The 12500-nt window shown below is 38.1% G+C and overlaps 1 protein-coding gene across 3 annotated transcripts in view; it reads left to right on the top strand.

The window, feature by feature from the left end:
- ptprsa (protein tyrosine phosphatase receptor type Sa) overlaps nucleotides 1–12500 on the top strand; it is a 634816-nt gene that overhangs the window by 320632 nt on the left and 301684 nt on the right. For all 3 annotated transcript variants that reach the window (XM_062028063.1, XM_062028064.1, XM_062028065.1), the window contains one exon: nucleotides 1905–2046. In XM_062028063.1, the coding sequence (XP_061884047.1) occupies nucleotides 1905–2046 (142 nt within the window). The remainder of the gene's footprint in view (nucleotides 1–1904; nucleotides 2047–12500) is intronic.

Here is a 12500-nt window from a genome sequence, read left to right as displayed (position 1 = left end):
TGACCGACTCAACCCGTCATCCTTTATGGTTGGAAGAAAAAGACGCGTTGGGGAAAGAGCTGCCAGAATGAAAATCGCAACACAGTGCTCCTGCACCGCTTTGCTTCTGACTTACTGCAGTCTCAGTGCATCGCAGATCTGGAAGTACCATTGCGTACATTACGATATGAGTACTCATTGAAGTTTCTTGTTGGAATGATGTCGGTCTTTGAATGTATGCAGTGTTTTAAGAGCATTTGGGGTGTTAAAAGCTCTGTGGGGTTTGTGGAGGTTAAATACAAGTAATAATCATATAAATTAGGGATGTCCCGATCAGTATTTTTGCCCTTAGATCCGATTACGATGTCCAATCCGATACTTAGACAAAAAAATCGTAGAACTGAAAATGTTTTTTTTTTAGCAAGTAATTAAAGTAAACACAATAAATAGAGATGTCCGATAATGGCTTTTTTGCCGATATCCGATATTCCGATATTGTCCAACTGTTAATTACCGATTCCGATATCAACCGATACCGATATATACAGTCGTGGAACTAACACATTATTATGCCTAATTTTGTTGTGATGCCCCGCTGGATGCGTTAAACAATGTAACAAGGTTTTCCAAAATAAATCAACTCAAGTTATGGAAAAAAATGCCAACATGGCACTGCCATATTTATTATTGAAGTCACAAAGTGCAATATTTTTTTTAACGTGCCTCAAAACAGCAGCTTGGAATTTGGGACATGCTCCCAAGCATGAGGAGGTTGAGGTGGGTGGGGTTGAGGTGGGGGGGGGGGGGGGGTGTAGGAGGCAGCAGGGGGGTCTATATTGTAGTATCCCGGAAGAGTTAGTGCTGCAAGGGGTTCTGGGTATTTGTTCTGTTGTGTTTATGTTGTGTTACGGTGCGGATGTTCTCCCGAAATGTGTTTGTCATTCTTGTTTGGAGTGGGTTCACGGTGTGGCGCATATTTGTAACAGTGTTAAAGTTGTTTATATGGACACCCTCCGTGCGACCTGTATGACTGTTGACCAAGTATGCATGCATTCACTTGTGTGTGTGAAAAGCCGTAGATATTACGTGACTGGGCCGTCACGCAAAGGCAGTGCCTTTAAGATTTATTGGCGCTCTGTACTTCTTCCTACGTCCGTGTACACAGCGGCGTTTTAAAAAGTCATACATTTTACTTTTTGAAACCAATACCGATAATATTTAAACCAATACCGATAATTTCCGATATTACATTTTAAAGCATTTATCGGCCGATATCGTCAGTCCGATATTATCGAACATCTCTAGTATTAATCATATAAATTAGACATGTCCCGATCAGTATTTTTGCCCTCCGATCCGATTACGATGTCCAATCCGATACTTTGACAAACAAATCATAGAACTGAAAATGTATTTTTTAGCAAGTAATTAAATTAAACACAATAACAAATATGTATAAAGCTTATCTTATAAAATGTTGAATTTGCTAGTATTGTTTTAAATCAGATTATGCATTGTTTTTGTGGTAGTGAATGCTGCATACAATATCTTTAACAAAAAAGTGGCTAGTGCACAACCAAACAAAAGCTATTGGTTCCCAGATAGATAATTAGTTTTTTGCCCTCAAAGCCGGTATCCATACATTTAGTCCCTGAGTTTGTAAACATTAACAAAGACCACTGAAAAAAAGGTTTTGGAAAAATAATACAAATAAAAATATTGATATATTGGCTTTGGGGTTAGAATGAGATGAGATCGGTAGGTCGTGAGTTCAAACCCCGACCATTGAGTGCAGACTAGATGGTTGAAAATGAAGGACATTTCATATATTACAAATATTGATATCAAACTCATCTGTGTGACTCTGATAGTAGGACCAATTCCCTTCCCTCTCTAAAAATGAATCCTACTGCTTCAACCAACAGACCATTGAATTCGACGAGGGCGCCGGCGCTGTGCTCCGAATCCAGCCTCTGCGTCAACCGCGTGACGAGAACATCTATGAATGTGTGGGTGAGAACAGCGAGGGCGAGATCACAGTCAACGCCAACCTGTCCATCATCCGAGGTGAGTCCTGCAGTATCAAAAGAGTTTGCAAAGGGCCAACTACGTAATAAATCATCAAGTGGACGTGAGCGCTGGTTTTTATAACTTACCTTGGGAGTTGTTGTAGTCCTTTGTCACTGAGTGAGGGATTCTTTTGTCAGGTTTTATTTCCCTGTAAGACTAAATAAAAAATTTGACAATATTCAAAAAGTCATCTGACTTGATTTAGCAAGAAATGAGTATTTTTTTTGTACAAACTTTTAAAGTAACCCTTTATTGGGCTGTATACTGCACTAGGGGTGTGAACTGCAAGAGTAGCTCATGATATTGGTGATATTGTCTCTGCAATAGCAGTAGTATCACAATTAGGAATGGGTACCGAATTTTGTACTTTTAAGCACTTACCAAATTGTGTCGGTACTACAGGATATAGATTCACTTCAAAATTAAACGGTGACAATAGCTTTGTTGCTTGTGCCATCGTGTCCGATTGCAGACTAAACATCAACCAAACTGCCTTTTCCATGCCAACAAAGCATGTATGCCTGATAGAAAACTCTCAAACATACAGTAATGCTCCACTTTTCAAAAATATGCTAGCTTGATGCTAAATTACATTGGCTTTGCCATATATACCTGCTACTGATTAGCATTAGCGATATTACATGGCAATTTCAACACCTCCAAATTAAATAATGAAAAACCTACAACTAAGATGCACATTATAACCAAACGGCAAACCTGTATTAAGTACAATACTTGCAGTATAAAGACTTTGTAGGGTGCAACGTGAGACTTAAGTGGTACATTCAACTTAATGGCAAAGACCACTTCCTAAGTTGGCATCACACAGTACTCTATACACTACTGCCATCTAATGTCTTGGAATTGCAATTAGATCCAAATTCTACTTTGTAATACTTGCAAATGAGACTCCAACATCCATCCATTTTCTACCGCTTGTCCATCTCAGGGTTTCGGGGGGTGTAGGAGCCCATACATACAACAACTGGACAGCAAAGTTATAACCAGCTAATTTTTAAATATTGCGTTAAAAAATCGGATCTTATTTTTTTTAATTAACATTTATTAACACACACAAAAGTACCGCTGCGTACCAAACCAGTATCAATTCCTGGGTGCCGGAATTGATACCGTACCATTTCAAATATGAAAGGTACCCATCCCTCATCACAATACAGAAATTGTGTAATAATTGATATCATGGAAGAAAACCATCAAAATAATCACGTTCCAAAAAGAAAATACACAATCGTCTTATACAAACTCACATATTCATATACTGTACTGTTGTTTTCAGGAGCAATAGCATTACATCTAGCTGATGTGATATGTGATGCAACAAGTAGAGAATAAAACATACTTTCATTGACTGTTTAGATACCCACACAGTACACAGGAGAGAACCCTTCAGATTGACGCTTGTGTATCTTTACTATACAACAATGTGTTGTCTGATTTAGTAACATTGGTACCGCATTTTTCGCTACGGAGTATAAATCGCACCGGCCGAAAACGCATAATAAAGAAGGAAAAAAACATATATAAGTCGCACTGGAGTATAAGTCGCATTTTTGGGGGAAATGTATTTGATAAAATCCAACACCAAGAATAGACATTTGAAAGGCAATTTAAAATAAATAAAGAATAGTGAACAACAGGCTGAATAAGTGTACGTTATATGACGCATAAATAACCAACTGAGAACGTGCCTTGTATGTTAACGTAACATATTATGGTAAGAGTCATTCAAATAACTATAACATATAGAACATGCTATACGTTTACCAAACAATCTGTCACTCCTAATCGCTAAATCCCATGAAATCTTATACGTCTAGTCTCTTACGTGAATGAGCTAAATAATATTATTTGATATTTTACGGTAATGTGTTAATCATTTCACACATAAGTCACTCCTGAGTATAAGTCGCACTATGAAAAAAACTGCAACTTATAGTCTGAAAAATACGGTATTCCACCATATGTTTTCATCATATATAGAGCGATAACACACTTTCTTGCTGTGTCACATACACACGCACACACATGCATGCACGCCATGTTATATCTGTTCTCTCCTGTTGCCATCTGCTATGGACTGGATGAAGCTGAGCTATAGTTGGCTGACAATGCACATGCTAGGCCCTGTTGGCAGTCAGAGGGATGAGGTGTGATGTTAATGTGTGTTGGGAGGCCTGGCCCAGCATGCTAAATATATTTTTTGTCAGCGACAGACCCCACCCCTTCCCTCATTTGGTGAGTGTATCTGGAGCTGAGGCGGTGGTATTCCTTCAGGTGCCCTTCAAACAAATTGAGATGTGGTGACATGAACAATCACTCTTGATTGGCCGTGACAATGCTCGCATTACCACTCCCACTGTAGGATCTCATCATTCCTGGACAGCCATTACTATGTTGTTATAAATATTTCACTTAAAGTTCAGCATAAACGGAATAAACCCAAGAAAAACATGGGGCACAAGATTGGAGGAAGTGAAAAAGAACTCAAAACAAGCCTATGAATTTTTTAAACTTTAAGTCCATACACCTGCGTGTTATTGTGTAAGTGTGTGTGTGGGAGTAAGCACAGGCAAAATGTAGGGCAATCCACAGGAGCAAGAAAAATGAGTGGTGAGTGAAATCATCTTGACAAAGTTTCCTCCAGATTCAAGAAGACAGCAGCTATGTTGCTCAGACAAAAGCAAGTAATGTAGGAATGGCTCTTATTTGTTGGGTGTGGTTGTTCCTTTTGTTTTCTATCTGCAAAAGGACTGATTATGGACCCCATTTATCTCCTCTCATTTTAATGGTAAAGCGTTTTTCCTTTTACTTTTCACTCCTAAGTATTTTATAGGGCTGCAAATCTTTGGGTGTCCCACGATTCGATTCAATATCGATTCTTGGGGTCACGATTTGATTCAAAATCGATTTTTTTCGATTTAACGCGATTCTCGATTCAGAAACGATATTTTCCCGATTCAAAAGGATTCTCTATTCATTCAATACATAGGATTTCAGCAGGATCTACCCCAGTCTGCTGACATGCAAGCAGAGTAGTAGATTTTTGTAAAAAGCTTTTATAATTGTAAAGGACAATGTTTTATCAACTGATTGCAATAATGTAAATTTGTTTTAACTATTAAATGAACCAAAAATATGACTTATTTTATATTTCTGAAAATATTGGACACAGTGTGTTGTCAAGCTTATGAGATGTGATGCAAGTGTAAGCCACTGTGACACTATTGTTCTTATTTTTTTTAATATAAATGTCTAATGATAATTTCAATGAGGGATTTTTAATCACTGCTATGTTGAAATTGTAACTAATATTGATACTGTTGTTGATAATATTCATTTTTGTTTCACTACTTTTGGTTTGTTCTGTGTCGTGTTTGTGTCTCCTCTCAATTGCTCTGTTTATTGCAGTTCTGAGTGTTGCTGGGTCGGGTTTGGTTTTAGAATTGGATTGCATTGTTATGGTATTGCTGTGTATTGTTTTGTTGGATTGATTAATTTACATTTTTTTTTAAAAAACTAAAAAAACAAACAAAAAAAACCAACGATTTTTTAAAAATGAGAATCGATTCTGAATCGCACAACGTGAAAATTGCGATTCGAATTCGAATCGATTTTTTCCCACACCTCTAGTATTTTATCTTAGCAGTTCCACATCTGTAGGCGCTTCTCGTGTTACGACATACTGCCATAAATTAGTAGTACTGTACAAAAGGAGGACTACAATAAATCATGCATCTACTTTTCCCCCCACACTTTGAACCCTGCGGCTTATAAAACAGTGCAGCTAATTTATGGATTTTTTTTTTTTTTGCCGACGGCCACACTGCAAAAACTGAAATCTAAGTAGGATTAAATATCTCAAATAAGGGTGATATTTGCTTATTTTCTGTATAATAACATAATTATTCTCACTAAGCAGATTTTATGTTAGAGTGTTTTACTTGTTTTAAGTGTTTTGGTCCTAAATGATCTCAGTAAGATATTACAGCTTGTTGCTGAGATTTTATGACCTATATTGAGTAAAACATGCTTGAAACTAGAATATCAACTGTTGCAAAGCTGTGTCATCAACACTCACAAGTATAAAACTACTTTTTTAAAGTAATAATTTCTTATTGCAAGCATGAAAAAAAAAAATCATGACTTTGACACAATTGTGTCTCATATTAAAACAGATGACAGTCAAATTGACTTTGCTGTTTTATTTTCAATAAAACAATAAAAAAAATATGTTCTCATATAGTAGTACAGTTGTTATTAGTGAGAATATACTTATTTTAAGGTATTTTTGGTTAATTGAAATTAGCTAATTACTTGTTTTGTAAAGTTTTGACAAGCCAAATTTTCTTGTTCTATTGGCAGATAATTTTGCTTAGTTCAAATAAAATACCCCTAATTTTTGTATTTTTTTCCCCTTGTTTTTGAACACTGACTTTTTGCATTGCATAATGCAACTCGTTTTCATATAACACATGCAAAGACAATGATATGGTGTGTTACGGTATGTGATATATTTTAGGGCAGGTCGCTTACCGCAGGTGCTGCTAAGTGACTGTCTACAGTGTGTTTATTGTTATGAACCGGAAGTACAAATGCTGTTCCTTCTTCTAGTCGTCGATACCATTTCTACTCGTGCGGATTCCTTATTCATCACTCTAAGCAACATTTGTAAGTTTTACAATATAACTAAAACAAGTCATACTTGCTAAACCGTCCAATGTGTGATGTCTGTAGGAGCGTTTTCATGCATATTTGTACGTGTTATCGTAAGGTAATGAAGCTGGTGTTGTTGTTAGTAGGGCTGCAACTAACAACTAATTTGATAATCGATTAATCTGTCGATTATTACTTCGATTAATAGATTAAAAATCGGATAAAAGAGACAAACTACATTTCTATCCTTTCCGGTATTTGATTGGAAATAAAACAGCATACTATTATTGTTTCTCAGCTGTTTGTAAATGTTGCAGTTTATAAATAAAGGTTTATAAAAAAAAAAAAAATTAAAAAAAAGTAGCCTCTGCGCATGCGCATAGCATAGATCCAACGAATCGATGACTAAATTAATCGCCAACTATTTTTATAATCGATTTTAATCGATTTAATCCATTAGTTGTTGCAGCCCTAGTTGTTAGCATTAGCTAATATGCTAACCTGTTTAGGAGCGCCTGTGTTAATATCATTAACTTACAATGGCATTATTATTGTAATGTTCCAGTTTCACAAATTCCTCAGTAAATTTACCAAAACGTCACTGTGGACTTATTGAGTCTGTTTAGCTGATTCGGGAGCTAACTTCCGCAGCTAGTGAGTCCATGACAATGACTTGTTTTTTGTTTGATCATCCATTTTACTGCCATGTTAGACTTAGACTTAGATTGAGGCAAACGTTATTGATCCACAAGGGAAATTGTTCCACACAGTCGCTCAGTTACAAAAGATGGAAAGGATAATGTAGGTATAAAGTAGACTAAAAATAACATATATGTAATATTTACATATTATATATACGTATTTGTTACAAGTCATATAAGATTAAAGATTAAAGTACCAATGATTGTCACACACACACTAGATGTGGTGAAATGTGTCCTCTGCATTTGTCCCATCCCCTTATGTATGTCATATATGTTACAGGCACCGTTTGAATACAATTAAGGTATGTGGTTGAATATTTACAAAATATTTCATATATCTGCGACTTATGGTCCGGTGCGGCTAATACAGTATATGTAAACCTATTTATTTATTCAAAAATGTTGGTGGATGCGCTTAAATACCGGTGCGCTCTATAGCCCGGAAAATACATTACCGTAATTTCCGGACTATAAGCCGCTACTTTTTCCCCTCGTTCTGGTCCCTGCGGCTTATACAAGGGTGCGGCTTATTTACGGCCTGTTCTTCTCCGACACCGACGAAGAGGATTTCGCTGGTTTTAGTACGCAGGAGGAAGACGATGACACAATGATTAAAGACTGACTTTTCCTATACCGGTAGGCTGGTTATTTTGATAACGTACAGGCGAGCACTTTGTATTACTTTGCACCGTTGTATTATTTGTACTCTGCACAATGCTGTTCGCCATGTCAAAGATGTGAAAGTTTGATTGAATGATTGAAAGATTTATTGTTAATAAATGGGACGCTTTGCGTTCCCAAACAGTCATCTCTGTCCCGACAATCCCCTCCGTGGTAGCAGGAACCCCTATATACTACGGTAATTACACATCAAAACCCTGCGGCTTATAGTCGGGTGCGGCTTATATATGGAGCAATCTGTATTTTCCCCTACATTTAGCTGGTGCGGTTTATAGTCAGGTGCGGTTTATAGTCCGGAAATTACGGTAATCCAAATTCCAAAATGTGATTAATCTGATTTTAAAAAAAAAAAAATATTTGAAAGTCGTGTTTCAAATATAAACTTCCGATAGGTCCTTTTTAAATCGTATTAGCACATCAAAATATTATTGTTGAAAAATGAGGTTGAGGGAAGGGAAACAACGAGGCGAGATGGAAATGTAGCAAACCAGATGAACAACAATGGGGGGAAAAATAAGGATTTGGATGGAGATGAAGGGAGGAAAAGGAGGCTATGTGGAATAGGTGGGGAAAGGGGAATATTGGTTCTTGGAACAGGGGCAAAGGAGATTATGGCACATGGGACAAGCCGCATGGGACACATTGACATTAAAGAGAGGGGATGTGTTCTGGGATGGCCACTGGCAGAATTAGGATGCCAGGATGGCTGGCTTGGACGGAAAAGTGCAGGCAGTGGACTTTACTCATAAATATTCTGTTTGTATTAGCATCGCACAGAACAAGTAGAGGAAAACATGTACAAAAACCTGCTTGGTTATCCGAGTTAAACAAACAATTGAGCAGGGAATTAAGACTGGGTGAAAGAATGGGCTGCTCTCAGTGATTTCCAGCGTAGAACTGTCATCGGATGCCACCTGTGCAACAAATCCAGTCGTGAAATTTCCTCGCTCCTAAAAATTCCAAAGTCAACCTTATTATAAGAAAAGTGAAGAGTTTGGGAACAACAGCAACTCAGCCACCAAGTGGTAGGCCACGCAAACTGACAGAGAGGGGTCAGCGGATGCTGAAGCGCATAGTGCAAAGACCTTCTGCACAGTCAGTTGCTACAGAGCTCCAAACTTCATGTGACCTTCCAATTAGCCCACGTACAGTACGCAGAGAGCTTCATGGAATGGGTTTCCATGGCTGAGCAGCTGCATCTAAGCCATACATCACCAAGTCCAATGCAAAGCGTGGGATGCAGTGGTGTAAAGCACGTCGCCACTGGACTCTAGAGCAGTGGAGACTTCTCTGGAGTGATGAATCATGCTTTTCCATCTGGCAATCTTGATGGACGAGTCTGGGTTTGGAGGTTGCCAGGAGAACGCTACATTTCGGACTGCATTGTGCAGAGTGTGAAATTTGGTGGAGGAGGAATTATGGTTTGGGGTTGTTTTCCAGGAGTTGGGCTTGGCCCCTTAGTTCCAGTGAAAGGAACTTTGAATGCTCCAGGATACCAAAACATTTTGGACAATTCCATGGGATGGCACTTCAAGTTCATATGTGAGTAAAGGCAGGTGGCCAAATACTTTTGGCTATATATATATATATATATACATATATATATATATATATGTCATAGTATTTACTTTTAGTCCCAAAAAGATGGCATGGTGTGCTGAAACACTGTGGGATTAGCAGGTTAGGATAGATTTTTAAAACTCACTTAAACATGTGTTAATTTCCTACCAGTTACATTGCATTTTTTTTGTATAAAATACACTAAAAACAATACAATACAGTCAAAACCCTAAAATGTTACTGTTTGGAATTCGACCTAAATAGTACGCCTCTAAATTCTCACAATGGCTCACTTGGAACCACTGTCATGCAGGATGTCTGGCAGGACGTCAGCAATGTGGTTTACAGGATTTTTTTTATGACAGTTAAAAATGTTGAAATGTCAATAAATCAATTGGGTGTACACTTAAAGGGGACCTATGATGATTTTAATCTACATTTAAAAACACTTCCGTGTGGTGTAGATTGTAGGGTTTGGTGTAAGTTTTGCGTAAATCTCTTCTCCATAGTCACTTTTATAATACCCTTTTGGAGTATGTCTGCAAACGATTTGTGTGTAGAGGAGTTCTCAGATTGCAAAGGAAGCCTTTCATGCCACACCATTTTCAAATTTACAGCAATCTATCTATTCGAACATAACGGCTATTTTTCTTTCCCAAACGTAGTTGAAAACAAACTTCACTTATAAATGCATGCCCCGATTAGATGAAAATAATACTTTATCGTACCATTTCTTGTGGTTCCTCATTACTTGTGGTTCCTTCTTCTGTGTTTAGCGGCTACTCCAACTTGTACTTATGGGATCATGGTGACAAAACACTGCCGTGTAAAATGCCACGGACTAATAAACACTTGAATATTTTCGGAACTTCGATTTACAAACTCAATTGGTTAAAGAAAACATCTCCATAAGAAACAATGTAAATGTAAATAATGGATTCCACTCTCAACTAAAGTCCATACTTTAGTAAATGTTGCTATACCATACGGTGAGTGAAATCATCTTGGCAAACAAACATAAGGAGGTGATGAATCAACTTCCTATTCAATAACAAATGGGCCAAAACAACAACTATTGTAGCTTAACCGTCCTTATTTTCAGTCGCCCTGCCACCACGCACACACACTGTCACTAGCCCTGTGGTGCACTGACAATTTGAAATCAAAAACTCCTTAACTTTAACAGCCACATTGATTAGGAATTAAAAATGAAATCCACTTTACCTTGTTGGTTCATCTCCTTGGGAGGGCAGCGGAATAATTTTTTAAAAATTGATTGATTGAAACTATTATTAGTAGATTGCACAATGCAGTACATATTCTGTACAATTGACCACTAAATGGTAACACCCGAATACGTTTTTCAACTTGTTTAAGTCGGGGTCCACTTAAATTGATTCATGATACAGATATATACTATCATCATAATACAGTCATCACACAAGATAATCATCAGAGTATATACATTGAATTATTTACATTATTTACAATCCGGGGTGTGGGATGTGGAGGGTGGGGTAGGTTTGGTTGATATCAACACTTCAGTCATCAACAATTGCATCATCAGAGAAATGGACATTGGAACAGTGTAGGACTGACTTGGTAGGATAAGTACAGCAAGTAGTGGACATAGAGAGAGAGATAGAGAAAGCATAAGAATAAGTATCTACATTTGATTATTTACAATCCGGGGAGGTAGGATGAGGAAGGGAGGGTGTTTGTTTAGGGTTGAAGTTGCCTGGAGGTGTTCTTTTAGTGCGGGTTTGAAGGAGGATAGAGATGCCCTTTCTTTTACACCTGTTGGGAGTGCATTCCATATTGATGTGGCATAGAAAGAGAATGAGTTAAGACCTTTGTTAGATCGGAATCTGGGTTTAACGTGGTTAGTGGAGCTCCCCCTGGTGTTGTGGTTATGGCGGTCATTTACGTTAAGGAAGTAGTTTGACATGTACTTCGGTATCAGGGAGGTGTAGCGGGTTTTATAGACTAGGCTCAGTGCAAGTTGTTTTACTCTGTCCTCCACCCTGAGCCAGCCCACTTTGGAGAAGTGGGTAGGAGTGAGGTGTGATCTGGGGTGGAACAGGCGAGACGTTAGGTGGCCGTGACGACTGTGCCATGGATACTTCCTAAATGTTTCAAACCACAAATCGCTTGTCCACTGCTTTCTGTGGACAAGACTAAAAAAAAATGCTGCAAAAAGGCTTAAAAACACGTAAAAAGTACACATGGTAGCACTTACAGTAACGACAGCACTGCGTTGCTGAGTGAATGAGCAACGTAGTGCTACTATTCGTACAATGAGACAAGGTTCTTACCACAAAGCATATTTCTGTCTGGTCCGTGTTTTATTTAAATGGAAAACGTTGTACATTTAGGGGTATGTAAATCAAGTTCAATTGTATTATATAGACATCAGAACAGGCGGGAGGGCATGAGTCGTGTACCAAAAGTCTTGGCTCCGCAGAGTAGGATGAGCACAAATATACCGAATGGGACAATGAAAAAGGAGGATTACCTCCAAATTCTTCAGGACAACCTAAAATCATCAGCCCGGAGGTTGGGTCTTGGGCGCAGTTGGGTGTTCCAACAGGACAATTACCCCAAACACACGTCAAAAGTGGTAAAGGAATGGCTACACCAGGCTAGAATTAAGGTTTTAGAATGGCCTTCCCAAAGTCCTGACTTATAAACATGTGGACAATGTTGAAGAAACAAGTCCATGTCAGAAAACCAACAAATTTAGCTGAATTGCACCAATTCTGTCAAGAGGAGTGGTCAAAACTCAACCTGAAGCTTGTGGATGGCAACTAAAAGCACCTTATTGCCAAGGGA

Source organism: Entelurus aequoreus, linkage group LG19, assembly GCF_033978785.1.
Source record: "Entelurus aequoreus isolate RoL-2023_Sb linkage group LG19, RoL_Eaeq_v1.1, whole genome shotgun sequence".
Lineage (NCBI taxonomy): Eukaryota > Metazoa > Chordata > Actinopteri > Syngnathiformes > Syngnathidae > Entelurus > Entelurus aequoreus.
This window is presented reverse-complemented; position numbering and strand designations above follow the sequence as displayed.